General features: G+C 39.3%; 1 protein-coding gene across 1 annotated transcript; it reads right to left on the bottom strand.

Moving 5' to 3' along the window:
- Positions 1-871: 871 nt before the first annotated feature.
- Positions 872-17,166, bottom strand: thrap3a (thyroid hormone receptor associated protein 3a). Its single transcript, XM_051407153.1, is given in 11 exon segments — positions 872-2,579; positions 2,994-3,140; positions 3,275-3,455; positions 3,568-3,749; positions 5,088-5,184; positions 5,482-5,593; positions 5,861-6,033; positions 6,304-6,990; positions 7,390-8,307; positions 11,301-11,445; positions 16,821-17,166. Coding segments are annotated over 10 exon segments (2,850 nt in total). The 5' UTR covers positions 11,423-11,445; positions 16,821-17,166; the 3' UTR covers positions 872-2,348.
- Positions 17,167-18,981: the final 1,815 nt, after the last annotated feature.

The following is an 18,981-nucleotide window of genomic DNA, read 5'->3' as shown; positions in this document are numbered from 1 at the left end:
AGGATGGGTCATATTTTACAGAGAGAGAGAGAGGGAGAGAGGGAGAGAGAGAGAGAGAGAGAAGGAGGAGAGAGAGGAAATGGAGAAGAACAGGTAAGACAGGTTTATAGTGAAAGAACAAAGCTTATAATAAGTGAGGCTTAAACATGACAACATGGTTCATCTGCAGCAATGGAAATATCTGAACACAAAAGTCAGCATTCACAAGCAGGACAATTACAATGTAATTCAGGTTTGTTGTGCTCAGTCATATATCTTCGTATTTTTGTCGGTAATGATGTTGCTGTTGTTTTTGTACAGCCCTTGAGGCAAACTGGCTGGCCATTTATAGAAAGCAGAACCAGGCTGCGCAAGAGTAAATTTGACATACCAAAATAACACATGGCAAAGAATGGTAACAAAATAAATATAGGAAGATAAAACACACTTTCTTACATTATAGGCTGTAGATGTAGAAATTCATGCTGCTTCCCTTTCCTTTGCTCAACTTCATATGTTGGGTCATCAGACTAATTATCATATACAGAGAACTGTTCCACTCAAGTACTTCCCCATCCTCCCTGTTGAATGTTAATAAATGAGTCCTCTCAGTCTAGTTCAACATTGTGTAGGTGAGCGTGTTGATTGTTTCGACTGATCAAGGACTTTTATCAAAGTGACCTGACCCCATGGTCTGGGTACTGTTGTTTCACATTAGGACATGGGTACAGCTTGTCATAGTATAATTGATCAACTGTACTGTTGATTGTACTATGTGTTCAGTGTTCCCAAGAGAAAACTACAGTGACTGCCATGAAGTGGATTTTCAAATAATAAAGAATTGCTCTTACACCTAAGAGAAATTACAATAAAAAAGACATCAAGGCAAACATTAAAGTAATCAGTGTCTCTTTAATTTACAGTCTCTAAGAAAAAAAACAGTAACAACACCTATTTTATAAAAGCAATACTCCCTAAGCAGGTAACCATTAAACCATTCAATCTTAATCTTTAGGCCTGAATTGTACAAATATAACCAGTGTGACCACAGCAAGGCACAAAAATGGTGTAATTCAATTGTATGGGCAGTTTCTCAAAAAGACGTGAGTCTAATCCTAGGGTTAAGGAAATAAATCATTGGGGATATGCACTAAACAAATATTGTTATTCTAAGATTAGACAAACTATAATTCTTGTCAAACACACTACCCTGTATTTCTTTTTTTTTCTACTAATCTACTAATGTGCTAATTTTTAGCCTCTTTTATCACAATGATGACACAGTTGCAAACACATTTACATAATTGATTAAATCATCATTAGCTGGAGAAATGTTTGCAATTAGCAAATGAAAAACACAGTCTAAAGCATTAAGAACAAATTCTCCTTTACAAAGTCAAAATTCCACCTGCCTAAGCAGGTACAAAAACTACAATGAATGTCTTTGGAGGAAAACATATAATCACCATCAATATTATACGTTGATAAGTGGTATCCAAAATAAATCAAAGCGCTACTTTAAAGTATAGACATCTTTGACAGCAAAATGTTTAATGAACATGTTAAATGTACAGGTAGTTATCCTTGTAACGCTCTCCTATGCTGCAAGCTAGTATTGTAGATCTGTTGAATGTTGTGTAATGAAAGACTGCAAGTGTAACCTGCAACCCCATACAGTTTGGTCCCATTGTCAGATCAGGGTCATTGTGGAGCGCTGAATTGGCTAAACAGTGATGTTTTCAATGTCAACATGAACTACAGTGTACTTCTTGCTGTCATTATAATCCAGACAAGACACATCTCAAAACAACAAGCCTGCTTTTTTTTTTTTTTTTTTAACTCATAGTTCTGTAATTGGAGTAGATTTTAATGCATTCATCAGTACTCATATTTATTGTGTATCCCACTCACAAAACATTTCTTTATTTGCAAGGCACAAGCTGATTTGATCAACAATTTGATCTTCTCTTGCTACTTAAAAATACAAATGTCATTAAGGACTCTCTTTTTTTTTTTTTAATGATCAACGTGTAAATACTACCAAAATCCCCAGGAAAAAGTTTCACTTTACTATATGAAGCAAAAAAACCCAAAACATGTAACATAATCTGAAATCTTATGAGAAACAGCAGTTCACCCTGAAACAGTGCTTCTACTAGTTATGAGTTGTAATCCTTGTGTGGAAAATGGTCAGCTCAAGTCCGAATGAGTATCCTACGCTGAAATTAAAGCATAAAAGTCTTATTAGTGATAGCTGAGTCTTAAAATTTTTAATCTGAATTAATTAATCCATAGTGATGGATAGAATTCAGAGTCAGATCCCCTAATAACAGAAGAAAATTGAGATTTTCAGCACATTGCTTCACTACTCAAGTATTCTCTCCATCAATTTCTCCTTTATGGTCCTGTTCTGTCTCCTCTTCCTCATCGCCACCTTGCTCCCCGTTGACCTGAAACTTGTCATGGGCCCATTTGGGGCTGATGGTGTTAGTGTTGGTTTTGCGGATGAGGAATCGTGCCCTTCCACGCAAAAAGCCTCCCCGTCCTCGCCCTCTGTTGTCCACCAACTTGAACATCGTCTCCCCATCTCTGTCATCGTGCTGTGGGAAAGGCAGAAGAGGTTGAGGTGTGTCAAGACAAGTACTGACCCTTCCTAAGTCCCAACCCTTTCCATCCTGTGCTCCAGTGACACTTGAGCAAACCTTGGTCAGGACCTCGGCCAGCTTTCTCCTCTCCTGTAGATATGCTATGTGCTAGGCTCGTCTATGTTTAAAAGACAACCACATTTTGAACATGATTAAAAGATAAAAGCGACAAAAGCGTCTTTTCAACATAGACGAGCCTAGCATGTGGCATATTTAAATAGTTACAGTGAGGAAGAAGTTGGCAGAGATTCCAAAAGGTGCAGGACTCAATTGCAGAAGTAGAAACTTGAGCTAGATTAGAGTAAACAAAACCATGTGGTTAATTTAAACAGACATTGGAGGCATGAATGGGAAAGACATCAACCCTACCAAGTAGTATTTTCTGCTCTTGGGAGTGTACTCTGGGTCCCAGTCTTCATTTTTTGGGTGTACTGCCATGTTTGGCATGTTGTTACTTTGTGAACAGTTTCCCTGATAATTGCCTCGGTTCCAGCCCCTTCCACGAATTCGAACTTGCTGTAATCAGAGAAAAAGACAAGAAACCAAAAATCATTCATACAGCAAATTGTGAAAGTAAAATGTACAGTGTAATTTGACACAACCATTGCTCAAAACTACGCTCCTCTATCAACATCATGCATCACACTTACAAATCCTCCACGTGGCCTTCCTCTTTCAACTAATGCTGGTGACTCCCTTTGACCCAGTCGGGACCTGTCAAAGGCTTTATCTTTGGGTTCAGACTTGCCATGGGGCAAATCCTCTTTTTGGGACTTGGAAGATGAGGAAGATGAAGACGAACTCGAGCGAGAGCGCTTCTTCTTACTTTTCCTAAAAGGAGAAATGGTACACACAAAATTCTTCATGCCTACCTGTTTATCAAGCAAGGCAGATGAACAACATTTGTTTGAAAGAATACAAGGTACAGGGCAGTTGCACATACTTTGATTTCTCGTGGCATTTGGAGAACTTTTCCACAGATCTCTCTCTACTAGAATCTGGGGAATCTCCAATATCTCTTCCCCGATCCTGATTATAATCTCTTTCATGGGTGGGATATTTTTTACGGCGCTCTATATCCAAACGAAGATCCATTGGGTCACCCTTCAGTTTTTCCCCGCCGTCCTGAGCAAATCAAAACAGAACACAACGTCGTGGACAGACTTTGGATTAGCATGTAGATCAGTCTGCTTCAGCCAGCTGCTTTGTAAACTTAATAGTAAGGTCCATGGGTAAAGGGGGGAAAAAGCCAGGTAACAGCCAGCTGGCTTAGATAAAAACATGTAAATCTTCCCCACTGCACTTAAAGGGCCAAACCAGTAGTTTTGCATGTTTTTATGATTACCTAAAAATCTGTACCATTCCCCAAAGCACGTTTTTTATAAATCTTTTTTAGCATTCAAGGCAGCTATTTCAATATGGTAAGAAAATGTACTTGAAAAAATCTCTGATAGGCAATCCATCACAGCAACATGCAGTCACTTTATTTAGTGCCAAAGTTAAGTTATGTGCCAAAGTCAACCGTCAGAATAGTGTGTTTTGAAAACCTCCACACTGGTGCATTCAAATGCTTGTCCAGGATCCAAGGCTTCAAGAATCTGTTGCACAGCAGCAACAAACAGCGCCAGCATACTTCGAATCATCCTTGCTTGTTGGTCTTCCATGTGTAATAGGACCTCCAGCAGCCTCAGCGACATAGTGCTTTCAGGTATTCATAACCAAGTGTTTTCAAAACATTCCCTGAATGTGCACAGTGATGCATTTCCTATTTGAAAGAAGTTTCAAGTCACTGCAAGTTGATTATCAGACTTTACTGACATAAACTGAAACAAATAGCTGCCTGGAAGGTGGGAAACCAATCTAAAAAACTTTGAGATATGCTTTGGGAAATAGTTCCTTGTATCTACTATTAAGTATATGCATTTCTTTGTTGTTGACTTACTGTATGGCTGGCAAAACCACTAGTATGGTTCTTTAACAATGGAAGAAGATAGGACTGTTCATTCATGCCAATTTAAGTTTACTCAGTTTAATGCTCCTTAGTAGTATCTGCACCTCATGTTTATAAATGCTTGACCATATGTGTCCATGCGCATCAATAAGGAAATATTGTGAAAGTTTACTCAGAAAGTTAAGCATGTAAATATAAGCACAGGTGCATAGGGTGCTTGCTGTTGGTTATTTCCGTTCCTTATTTTTTTAAAGAATACTTACGAAGATAATTGCTTAGTCCTTTGAACAGCTTTGGCACAGTGGCTTCCATTTCTGAACTTTAATGATTCATTAGCCTTGGTCAGGCTTGTGCCCACAGTCTAACCATGTGTGAAGGCGATATATAACAAACAACAAAGTCAAAGTGCCTTATTTTGCATTTGCATTTCTTAGACTTTGTGCATCTCCCTTCAAGGAAAGCCACAGGCTGCAAAATGTTCAGTCTCACCGTTTGCTGTTGTTTGCACATACTTCATACGAAAGTGTTCAGTCACCTTCTTCTGAGCTTTTCATCGCCTCAAAAAGTTGAGAGTGTTTCTTAAAAGCTCTTGGCGAAACATCAATTCTCCTGCGAAAGAAGCACAGTTAAGACAAGATGATTAAATGCACAGGAACCACGGTAAAGGTGCCAAAACAACCAACTGTGAGCTACATTGAACTGCGAAGACAACATAAAACAGAAAAAAGAAAAGAAAAATTGGTGGGAAAAAAAAACTGACCTCCACCGAGCATGAGAACAAATAAGCCAAGATAGTCTGTTGATTTTCAGGTAGGAAAGGTGAGAGAAATACCTGAAAGCTGTTAAAAGAAGAGGTGAAGCCACAGCACACTGAAGGTGAGAGGGTCACTCAATAGGCGACTCTACCTGTGTATCTCTGGGCTTTTTCTTGGCTTCATCATTTCCTTCTCTGCAGCTCGTCTTTGGTACATGGTGAATCGCTCGTTTAGAGTCATTCCAGAAGATGGAAAGTGCTGAGCTGTACAGGGAGACAGGAAAAACAGCTGTTAAAGTTGTTAGTGTTTCTACTGTCTGTCACATTTTCATCCAACTGGGCTGCTGCATTGAATTGAATATCCCTATGCGCCATAGTATTTTATATAAAAATGAAAGGTTACATGGTCATGTGTTGAGTAGCTTTGAAGGCCAATTCAAAAAATGATTTTGTCCATTCCTAAAATAAAACTATTAGATTACTCCACTCTTTGTAATTAATACTCGGACAGCATGAGAAGTGAGGACTCACCTTTAATGTGGTGAACAATGGTGACAATGTGTTGCGCAAACAGCTCAGAGGGACTCCTCTTTAATGGAGCATTCTGAACATGTTGAAAGATGGAGCGAAACTCCTGATCCTTTTTTGAGGACTGCACAAGATCCTGAGACAACTGTCGCTCCTCAGCTAAAATATCTGAAGAGCTGAAAATTACAAAAAAAAACATGTTCTGTTGCTTTTATACAACAAAGGCAAATAACAGAAAACATGTTGCACTTCAATCAGACAAAACAACGAAACAATTCATTTTTTATATATAATTTTCTTAAGAAATCAATCAATCATCATTTTAGAGCAAATCTGCTGGTACTATTGCAAAGTCTCCAGCCAGATGAACAGATATATTGGAATGTATAATGTACTGAGGAAAGAACTGGTGTGGGATATAATGGAAACCATTATATGATGCTCACCTCATCAGGCTATCTCCAAGAAGATCCATTCGGACATTTAATTTTGCTTCCTGTTGTCTTGAGGACATGAAAGGTGAGTACTCACTCCTCATCATAAACATCTCTCTGTCAGAGTTTATCCTTGGTGGTGGTGTAGGTGATGGGATGGAGGGAGATTTTGCCATCTTCCTGGCTTTACCACCCATGTCTGTGGACAGTTCCTCAAACTTTCCTGCTAGCTCCTTCTTGGCGAGGGCAGCAGCAATGGCTGCTGCTTTGTCCTGCTTTCGGCTGAGATATATGTCCTCTGCCATGGAGTCAAGGTCACTGTTGGCTACCTGTGAACAGGCCACATTCTGCCATTTGCCAAAGCATTCTTCAAACAGTTCCCGAGCCGAATGAGTGACCTTGCTCTTTGGCTTAAAGGACTCGTCCCCATTGTGCCAGTCTTTGTGAAGTGACTTTGAAAGAGGCTTGGTTAGCTCCTCTTCTTCCTCCCCATCAGCAGACAGAAAAGGAGAAGCTTTCAAAAAGCTGCTTAGAGACACTTCACCATCAATGTCCTCGTTGTGCTTTTTTGACACTGAGTCAGAGATAATTGCAGATGCTTTGCCATTTACTTTGCCTTGTTCCATATCCACATTATTGGCTTCTGTGTTCTTGCCATTTTCCCAAGATTTAGCTTTTTTATTTTGCTCTTCCAAAAACCTAAACAATGACAAAGAGATAAAGACCTGAACTGAATTGGGCATGCAACAGCGAAATTAAACTTAAACCAATTGATTATCTCACAAGATTCTGTGAGAAATGTGTGTCAAATAAGTAGTTTATCTATGGAAATAAAGACATGAAAGCATAAGGGATTTCAATGAACAACATGGCAAACATTTTGAGTCACCCTGAATACCTTAATTTTATTTTAGTCTGTTATGAAAACAATGCTTAACAACCTAAAGATTGCAAAGTCGAGCATATGCCAGCATAAAGTGTCTGTGCTGTCTAAAAAAGGCATGAGAAAGCATTTAGGCAAAAAATCATAATGTTTTATCTGTATGTATTGCGAAAACAATGTCAGAAATAAATTGAGTAAAATAAAATTATTCTTACTTTCCGAAGGCAATGGAGATCGCTGTTTTATCTCCATCCAGGTATTCCTCATTGGAGAAGAAGTCAAAGCTGGAAAGCATTGGATTTAGACCTTCATGAAGGGTTTTTTTTGTTGAGGGTGAACTACACACAGTCTGCCAGGAGGGGGTGCCATTGCTGATATCATTGGTGATTTTAGGGGCGGGACTAGAGCGGTTAGTAGTTTGGCTGTTCTGACCAACAATAACAGCAGAGCTTGCCAGAGCACTCATTCTTTTTGGACTGCTGCTGCAGTCTTTCAGGCTCTGCCAGTTCCCCTCAGTTTTCCCACTGCCTGCGCCTTCTTTGGCATCTCCTGCCAACACCCCAATGAGCTCCACTGGCGCCCCATCTCCCCCTCCTCCCTTTTGGACCTCCTTGGAGGCTGAGAACTCCTCTTTCACATCTTTAGAGTTTTGTTTAGTCGGCAACAAGGTTTCCCTACATTTAGGAGAGGAGGAGTGTGAGGAAGAGGAAGAATGGTGTGAGTGTCTGGATAATGGCGAGGAGGATCGATCAGAGTGGTGAGAGTGACCACGAGGGGGGCTTCCTGAGCGTTTCTGGAAGTTGTGAAATCGTCCTCGTGAATAGTTTTGTTGCTGTTGCTGCTGCTGCTGCTGCTGCTGCTGCTGCTGTTGCGGTTTTTGAGGGTGCTGCTTGTAATTCTTCCAGTTGGGGCGGAAGTTGTTGTTATTGTTATAGCCACCACCACACCCACCACCTCCACGTTGGTAGCGTCCACGTGGGAAATAGCCCCGCCCTCGGCCCCTGAAGTTGTATGGCCTCCGGAAGCCTCGGTGGTAGCCCCGGAACTCACGATTGTTCTGGTATCCCCTCGGATATTTCTTCTCCCGGTTATGAGGTGGAGAATGAGATCTTGACCGTGACCGAGACCTAGAGCTGTGAACGAAAGCAAGGGGGGGAAAAGAAAAGCACATAGTTATTAATCAACTCCCGTTATTATAACATTAGTAGATATGCATAACAAAAATTTAGTTTATTTGGGTTTCTGACCCAAAAAGTAATGCAGTCCAATACAACATTTCCTGAAAGAAAAAAATCACAGCCTCTGGGGGAAAAAAACACATAACATTTCTATCATACAATCTCAACATTTTCCTAACAGACAGACAGATGCATGCATACATACATACATACATACATACATACATACATACATACATAAGACCTGCTCTGTGTGTTCTCATAAAGCCCACTGACATAATACAAATGTAATTACAACCTGGTCAGTCTTTAAAAGTTAGGCTAGGGCTGAATAGACAATAAAAGTACAACAGGGACACAAACAGTTTCTTTGGGGCAGTGAAACCACAGTGATGACAACTTAAAGCTGTAAGTTCATATACAAACAACAAAAAATACAGATAGCCACTTAAATTAATCAATACATTTTTTTGGTTTCTTTAAAAGACAAGCATTACTACCAAGTCAGACTAACCATTAACATAACATATGGAAAAGACATACATGTCACAATAAAACATTATATATAAAGATGAGCAGTTGCATCCAGCATCCATATGTCATTTGAAATAGAAAAAACATATGCTAGTATGTAGGAACCCACAAAGGAGCACTGCATGGAGAAAAGCAGAGATTTCAGCATGTTACTGAGCCAGGCTGCAGGGTCAGACTGGTCCACATGGTGGCTCTGCTGCACTTCTGATAAAAAGCCTTGTGCCGTACTCCAGTCTGAACCTTAAACACAGTCTTAAAGAGTACAACCGTGATCCAGTATCTTCTCTTCTTCAAGTCAATGATTTAATGAGCCCAACATGCTCTTTTCAAGCCAAACTGCATGTCAGCACAACATCCACTACTTTGCACATTTTTGAGATTTTGAATGTAGCAAATCTAGCATCATCAAAACAGTTCTTCTGGAAGCACTAGATCTACAACTACATCTTCAGCAACTTTTCTACAACTGTCAATAATTAAAAATCGACTCATCAGCTGGTTTTCCTATGAGAATATTGATGTAATAAAAAGACCTACAGAAATGTATAGGTATATTTGGGACTTTACAAATGTATCAAATCCTACAATATATTGCTGAACAATATCATGAATTAGCAGAGCAAAGCAGCACCACAGCACATGCAAACATGCCTTATAAAAAAAAGCTAAAGGACTCACCTATCGTGTTTTTTCATTGGAATTCAGCGTGATTAAAAAAGGCAGCGCACTGAGCAGCACTGCACACTCACAGTGCGAGCTACAGATACTACATCTCCTCTGGCCAGCTCTGGTGGAGCAGAGAGTCACATGGACCATAGGAGGGGAAAAAAATCTACTGGAATCCTTTTTGACTCTATGCTTGCCAACTACACGAGCTGTTCAAACAGTTTACTGAGGCATTATAAAAAGACAAATTAGACACAAGTTACCATTCTGACTGCAAAATACTTAAAATATCAACATCTTATTGAGGTCTTAGTGATATATTTCAGCAAAATATATTATAGCTTCTCTTATTAAACTATTAAACGTGTTATAAGTCACTAAGCATAGTTCAAAGTGAGTGTTTTTGCTGAGACACTGTCTACATCTGTGGTCCATTTAAGTACTGAGGTTATAGTGTTAAAACAAGAGATGGTGACTGTGAGAGGGAAGTCAAGAAAATGTCCAAATTGAATCTGTTTTAGGTTATCAGACCTGTCAACATGTTGGGGATGTTTTGCCAAGGAGATATAGAGAATGACGCTTTTTTGGGTGTTTGTGTGCGAGGCTCTGTTTATGTACAACTTATGCAAATGTATGCATTCAGGCCTGAACAGTTCCTGTTTAACCACAGAACCATTTGAACATGTGCAAGGTGGGTTCAGGAAGAACAAACCATTAGATTCCTTCCATGTCTTATGCTAATTTTAATATGTGCTGCGACACTGCCAGGAAATAAGCCGCCCTGCCATTTTATTGCCATGCCACAGTTACTCTGCCAGAAACAGCAAAGGCATCAGAGTGAAGCCTCTCTTTTTTGTTCCAAATGCACACCAACAGTCAGCACGTAACTCTACAATCAGGGCCTTTTTATTTAAGCAAATCAAACAACAACAAATACTACCCACGATGAAATATTTTCATATGCCACTGAGGTAGTATGGAAATGTTTTCCTATGCAGTGCAAGCTGCAATAATATTCACTTTAACTAAAGTAAGTTCACTAACCGGCAGCTGAACTCTTTCTCAAACATCAATTTCCTCTGGATACAGAAGCCGACTCCAGAGTTTGGGTCAGACCCAAATCCATTAATACGCTTCACCGTTCATATGAGAACTAAAGTCATAAAGGACAAGACAAGTTCTTGCTGATGAAAATCAACAGCTTTGTTACTAACAGGAAATGCTGATTATAACAGAACACAGAACTGCTTGTTGACATTCCCACTGTCACAAATGAAATACCTGCCTCATTTTTACATGCCAGATCTTACCAGCTCATTGCATTGTCAGTCATTTAGGACAAGTTAGGAGATAACAAGTAGAATTTGAGTGGAAAACAAGCTTAGCAGGAAACATGGGATGATCAGTACTGGTGTCTGTGCAACAAGGCAGCGCTTTGCCTGCTGCACCTGCTGTTAGTTTCTCTATTGTTCTGTTAAGAGATTTTTCTTTTTTTTTTAATGACACCCGACTTTGTTAGGTCACAGTCGTTCACACTTTAAGCATTAGGTGGGTCATGGCATTCTTTATTCATACGTACTATATTTGACCTATTAAAGAATCAGTTATTGAACCAGGTTTTAATAGGCCCAGTCCGGCAACACATGGACGCCTTCAACAGTCAAATAAAATGCAGTTGATCTTGACCATAAAAACACAGTACAGCCAGATTGTTCAGAAAATAGCATTGTTCAGAAAAAGGACTCTACCCGTATCGGCGCTTCCTAGAACGGGATCTTGAGTGACTTCTGGAGCGAGATGTGGAGCGGGATCTTGACCGGGACCTTGACCGGCTCCGAGATCTCGAGGCAGATTTTGTGGATCTGGACATCACTGCAGCCAGCCCACCTCAAACTGTCACACAAAAGAGTTGTACAACCGAGTTAGGATTGTCAGAAAGTGTAACAAAGCAAACCATGAACGTGTAAAAAGGTAACTGGTTATTCGATCACCTTTTCAAGGCAATGCCTGCATAGAATGGACATTAACGACTGAATGAACAGTTTGCACAGAAGAAAAAATAAACTCAAATAGTGGCAAGAGTAAAAAATCCATGAAATACAATATCCAACAGAGATAAGCCATCCAAGATGTGCTTCAAAAGCTGCCTTAAAGCAAAAGCTGAGTGAAGAAACGGAACAGCTGTGAAAAAGGAAGAGAGCAATCTGTGGAAGTGTAGGGCATCCGAACAGAACCAGTTTTATTTAGTCGCTGATCATTTGCATAGAGGGCAGTCTTACGTCATGTCATCTGACAACTGTTGAGCCCAATATTAAATATAATATAAAGATACGGTTATTAGCAACATATAGCATACATTCTGTATTTCCACCACTGCAGAAGATAGCCAGTAAATCATCTAAAATATATATATATAAATACATAATATATAAAAACTGGTGATAGAAATGTTTGTTCTCAGTCTCTGTTTTCATGAGAAAAGATAACCGAGTTAACTATTTGTCTTCTAATTCAGTTTCAGTCCATCACTGAATTTCTTTGAATGATTAACTCATAAGATAAGTCTATCCAGTCCTCTCTAAGTCTCAAAACATACTCACACGTATATCTTAAATATACTCTAAATATATAAATATATACACTATACACAAAATTTCCCATTTAGTTAAAATGAGTGAACCCTTCACCCACCAACTACTGAGAATTTGACAGCTAAACAAAGTTAAAGATAGGAACAGATGTGGCTTAAAATATATGGCAGAAATTATCATTTTGAGGAAGTAATATAAGCCCATATTATGACTTGCTTGTCAAATGTAAAATGCCTCAGCTCAGTGAAGCCATGTTTTAGATTGGTCTAATCCAGTCTTTGCTTGGTAGTTATTATATGGCTTCGTCATTTACGATTAAAAGCCCTGGTTACTGTTAAACTCACACATGATGGGTCCAAGGTTTAATACATAAAGTCACTGTCTCCACACAAGATTGATGAGAAAATAGCTATTTCCTCTGTAGCTACTTTGCCATATCGCTTTTGCTTGTGGTTAATGATCTGCTATGAAGAGATATGCTCACTTGGGACTGCATGCTCAGTGCACTCAGACTTAACTTAACTTCAAAGGATGTTTTTTTCTGGACTTCTCCGGTGCTTCACTTGTATACTCCCCCAAATTATGAACACAATCCTATAGTAGGAGCATCTAGTTCTATCCACGGCCCACAAGGCATTATCTGTGACATATGATCCTCGGAGTACAGTAAATGCCAGGGATCAAATAATTGATCTTTCATTATGAGAGTCATCTTCAGGGACTTTGGAAGGAGGAAATTGCAGACTACACATGACAGGGATTTCAAAAGCAGCACACGCTATCACATGGTGGTCCCAGTGTGTATCCTTTCTACTATTTTGGAGGGTATTGAAATGGATCCATCTTCCCCCGCCTCCTCTGCATGCTCTATGAACTTCCCACTCTCCTCATTCCTGGCAGCTTGTTGTTTCTGGCTTTTAGAGAATAATTTCCTGAAGGTCCAGCCTCAACAGACCGTCAATTTAGCTTACTGTGCACAATTCGAGAATGGCATTCAGATGTGCCCCTTTCCAGCATGTGGTAGCTAAACAGTAAAATAAATACATTGTAACAACAACCTTCTTCATTTTGCTGTACTATATACCAAGTAAGTTAGCCTTGTGGGAAATTCTTGATGCAGAGGAAGTCTCATTCTCATATCAGTTTGTTATAGAAACTGAAATAACATGCTTCAAACTGGCACATCTGTGTTTCAGACATTTCCATATGGCTGAAAAAAGTTTCCATGAAACTATTGAATGAGTGTCAGCAGAAACTGTAAACAAAACAGTTATACAAAGTTAAAGTTACCCAGCCAAAGTGACAGTTACATGATGGCTTCATTAACATACAATAACCATATTTTAGCAAAGAGTCACTATTAAGCATAATAATATAATAATGTAATAAAGTGCATCCCAAGCACTGTCCTCCTGTATAGAATATAAAAACAAATTTATAGAATTGAACGGTAGGATCTGTTACGATGGCCTCTCTCTAAACGCTCGATTGATAACCAGCTGCAGCTGTCCCCGCTCCACACTGTGTGGTCGGCAGCCTAATCACTGAGATTTCAGCCCCTCTAAAAGACTGTGGTAAGCCTGGTCTTTAATCTCTCACTACTAGATTTGCACAGTTACTGACAATCATGCATACAAATGCACACACACACGTGTCTTACTGTACTTATGAAGACTTTTGGTTGAATGTCTGCTTTCTCGCACTGAACTAACCACTTCACCAACTGCCAACCTCATCCATATGCTTATCAGCCACTGAAATTATATTTCTATTAATACCATTACACTTGTCAACTCTCTACCAAGTCCTGCAACATCTTTCCTAGTTTCAGCCTCAGAGTTTTAGTTGAAAAATTACGTTTTATATATATATATATATATATATATATATATATATATATATATATATATATATATATATATATTATACAGTCATTGAAGAATAGAGAATAATGGTAATTATAATGGTAATTAACCAGTGATTAACTTCTTTTGACTGATAACTTAATTGGCAAACTTTTTACAATTGGCAAACAAAAAAAAAGAACAACACAGTAATAAAACATGTGAAACTAGAAAAGCAGGTATTCAACATTGTTGGTATACAACAATTGTGGAGAAGAACTGAAATGAACAGAACAGATCATGGTGGCAAATACATGCTTCAAATGGTAAACCTGATTTAAACTGATAATGGTTCTCAAATGGACAGAAGTTCATGACCACGCACGCACACACACACACACACACACACACACACACACACACACACACACACACACACACACACGATTAAGAGCCCCCCTTGGAGTAGAGAACGACAGCTGTATAATCCTCATCACCTGTTTATTTCATGTAACGGCAAAAGTAGCTCTGATCAACAATGGTCCAGCAACTTGATACACAGCTCAAAGCGAACAAGAAGGAACACCCCACTCAATCAACTGCACTATCATTAAGACTGGGATGCCAAAGTGGCAGCTGGAATTACATTTGCTATCTATATGTGCCCCTGGGACACCCCGCTAGCTATTTCAGAAAAGCCACAGCAACTGTCATTGGCACAATCTTTGGTTATTGAAATATGGCAGTGCCTCTTAGTATCCCCTCAAGACACTTCACATGCTGAGGCAGTTAATGGATGGCAAAGCCGTTGGCAGTGCTGTTTAAGACAAGATAAACCGCTCAGCTTCCTCCGTGGGTTATTAAATGAAGAAAAACAAACTTCTGAACAGGCTGATTCATTCAGCTACATCTGTATGAGTCTTAGCTGACTTTTGTTTTGGGAGCTCCTGTAACTGCTAGAAAGGCAAACAGAGATGACCTCACGCAGAGATTTCCTGCAACATTATCCTTTGCTAATCACCTACTATGACAGATGAAGACACCATTCAGCTTGACGTTGAACTTGTCGTAATGATAACATGATCCCAGTTGCAGCCAACCTTCTCCTAGCAAAGGCAGTTCAATATCACTCTCAGCTGATTTTGGTGCAGATTTGTGCTGCTTTTTATTATTACATTTTATTGGAAAAAGTTATTTGAAAACAATAATCAGTAGTTAATAAAAGTTTGGCCTGGCATGGTGCGGTTTCTACAATGCATATGAGGCTACTTTTGCCTGGAAAATGGCATACGGCAGAGTGTCAGTGAGGCATCCTCACACCGACATGCTTCTGAGCTATCTGTCATCACCGCGTCTGTGGGACTGCATACAAGAGAGAACTCATCAGCTGAAGGTCCTCTCTATTTTAGTCAGTTGTGAACAGCTTGGCAAATGATGAGTTATAGCTCTATGTTTCCAAAATGCGTACAGTTGTCTGCCTTTTTCCTCCGCCTTAACGTCTCGGCGTAAAAGCTGGAGATACAGTTGGTGTTTATGTTGTTGATGAGGGGTGGCATGCTGTATAACCAGAATACTTTCCTTCCTGCTGAAACACCAGTTGATTCAATTAATTGAGGAGCGTAAGTTGCTTGCAGACAATGAAAATGTTCTTCTCTAAATAAATGGCACAAATGTGAGCTCTTTCTCTCTCAATATTGGCAACATGTTTAATACACATAGCAAATTAATTAAATGATCAGAATATCTAGTAGCACACACACAAAGTGAAAACAAAACTAAGTGTGTCGTAGTGCTACTTCAGTGTGTGCCAGCATACTTAGACATGCCACTGGGCACACCTTTTCATTGTGTGTGTACAAGCTGGAATATGTTAAGGAGGATTGACCTCAACCAGGATCCTGCCGCCCAACAGGATATATAATGTATATATAGTGCACTATAATGTTTTCTAAACTTTGTTTTGTTTTTGTTTTTTCACATCATTGGACCCCATAAATAGATCACATCACCAATTTAGATAAGCATTTACAGGAAACTCGTGTCAGTAAGTAACAATTCTGGTCAATATATAACGTGTTAGATTTGGTTTAAGATTATGGCTGTTTACACTGGGCGGAGGGACAACTTGGTGAAACCTGCAATCACAACATGCTGTCATTGGGCTAACCACTGAAAACAGCAGTCATATAACTGGTAAAATTACAACAACTCCTTGTACTGAGGTGCCCCTTAGAATTCTCCGGTGGTCCGAGGATGCACATTGGAAATCTCTGAACCATAAAACAGTTCTCAAGATATAAATGCTGATTAACAGAATAACTCATTAAAGGTTGAAGCTTCCAGATAATTATTTAACCCTCCCTTTCACAGATATTTGCACTATGACACCTCACTGCAGGTCTTGTCCTGGATGGGGAGTAGAAGGGTTCATCTTTCTGGAGTTTCCTCATTCCTCATCAATCAATACAGAAAATAACAAATCAATCAGGAATACTTCACATCACATGAGGAGAGCATTAGCTCCCTTTTGAAGCTGAAATATCCCTATATGGTCACACAATACACTAGCCAAATCTCGATACTTTTTCAGTCCGTATTTGCCAGAAGTATAATTCAAAAGCTGGATTTGGCGGTGAATAATATTTCATACAGTGACTTTTTGGTACGGATTTATCCTTACGCTGCGCAACTTCCATCTGAACGACTGTAAGCCTCGTTTCCATGTTGCTGCCAGAGGAAATGAACTATTTTCCAAACATTTTATCTCCACTTTCAATTAAATTATTGCCAACCAGAGAGAAAAAAAGAATAAAAAAGACTTGGTACTACTTACCGGTCGGTGTTGTCGTGCAGCGTCGTTGCGTCACATTCAGGCAGCCTGTGTGATAATGCAGAAACCGGTTACACTTTCTCCCTGCTCTCCTGTGTGTCTGTGCTGTGGTGCCCAGTTAAAGTCAAGTGTCTGTGTCAGTGTGTGTGTTTTTGTGTATGTGTGTGTGTGTGTGTGAGTGTAAGAGAGTGTGTCGGCTGGAGTCGGCGGCGTTGGGAGAAAGGGGGTGTGATCGCTCCGTGCCGCTCAGAGGTTCATATTTCCTTCCGCCTTCTACCGCTGTCTGTCGTGTAACGCTTTCGTTACATCCGAGCGAACGAGCGGAGTCCAGTAAGCCGTGCATTAAAGGTGCTAAAGACTGATAGGTCCTCCGCCCTGCAGTGACATGATTCTGCATGGGAGCGTAATAATCCCTGATGAAAACTCACGGTAGTAACGCTGATCCTAAAGGGAACAGCTACTGGGGGGGTAACTGGGATTGTCGTACACAGTGGTGTAAAGTGACATTTAATATAGCGGTAAACTATTGTGAAATTACTGGAGAGTATGTAACTTCCTTGTTCCTTTTGGCTCATCACCAGCTCTTAGTAAATAGTCCAGATTTGTATTTCTATCTTCATGGGCCACTTGCACTCAGTGGACACTTTATTGGGTGCACCTGTAGGTTACTAGCTGCTATAATATCTATCTTTACTCATAATGTTCAGTTTTTGGTGTTAAAGTGTTAAAAATAAAAAATAAAAATGAATGCATGCAGTGCATACATTCCAGTACAACACCATCACTTAGGCTACTATAAGCCTCAGTGCTTAAATCTCACCTCTATTGGAGTGTCAACAAAAACCTACAGGCATCAAAAAGTAGACTTTTTAAGGCAGAACAGTTGTATTGGATTGCATTCGACTGTACGTGTGTTTACCTAATGAAGTAGCTACTGAGTGCATATTTCAGCAGGGAATGTACTTTTTACTCCACATCATCTGATAGTCATAGCTTCTAGATACATGCAGATAAATTAGACCAAAAAAAAAGTCAAGTGCCACTAACTTGCTTTTTCCAGATCTCTTCAACTGTATCACATGGTCTGCAGATATTTTTCTATATGTTTCACTCCATACTTGTACTTGACAGTTGTCATTCCTGCAAATCCATTTTAGTTACCCTAAAGCAATTAATGAAAAAGTATATTGAGACTAGCATTTATTACATGTTCTGAGTTGAAACCAAGCTTTACTGTTCTGCCTTTCAGTATTTGGCGATCATTCTCTGTGCCCAAGATGGTGCCTAAGCCCTTGTCGACTTTGTCCGAGTTGCGCTTTTATATTTTCATGATTCAACTTTCAATTAATTGGTTCATTAGGTGAGCTGAGTAAATTGACTTTCAGTTCATATTACTAGATTTCATAAATCGTTAAGTGTTAATACAATGACCAGAGAAATAATAACTTCCAAGCCTACAATTCCAAATCAAATGGGTTCAACCTTGTATATGAAAATGACTAAAGGTGAAAATACACACCACTATGTTACTCTATCGAAAGCATCAATTTAATGTGGATATTAAGTATACAGACAAGCCCTCTCAACAATCTTCTCTCTTTAGAGATCTCTCACTCTCAAAAAGGTTGGAGACCCCTGCTGTATAAAAAAGATTTAACTCTTGATCCATTCATTCAACTTTCACGACACCTGTTTCAAGGGACAAACACAAACGGAAAATACTGCTTGCAATGGACTCCAGCATTACCCGTTATTGGCGTGTGATTGTTATAAAATCAATTGAGCTGTGGGTAATCCTATTTAGAATAGGCCTACGTTTTATCAAAACAGCTAAAAGTACGGCTGACTGGTAATCAAAGCACAACATTTTAATAGATTGCAGTTGTTTTTATGACTAAGCCAAGTGGAAACACTAGATCCATTCAACTCTCTGAATACTTACGAGTTACAGATCATCTGTGCCATATTTAAAAGGAGTGTTTAAAATTCATTGATGGTTTTTTTTTTCTTTTTATTCCTCTACTTGGACCTGAATACTATGATGGGTGGTTTGAATGTGTAATCACTGTTTTCAGTTATATCTACTATTTCTTAAATCTTCTGTTGTGTCATTACATTGGTAAATGTTAGCCATGCACTGATAAGTACCATGTTACTGATATGT

This window comes from Dicentrarchus labrax, unplaced genomic scaffold, assembly GCF_905237075.1.
Source record: "Dicentrarchus labrax unplaced genomic scaffold, dlabrax2021, whole genome shotgun sequence".
In the NCBI taxonomy this organism is placed as follows: domain Eukaryota; kingdom Metazoa; phylum Chordata; class Actinopteri; family Moronidae; genus Dicentrarchus; species Dicentrarchus labrax.
Note: the sequence above shows the minus strand (reverse complement) of the source record. Positions and strands in the feature narration are given on the sequence as shown.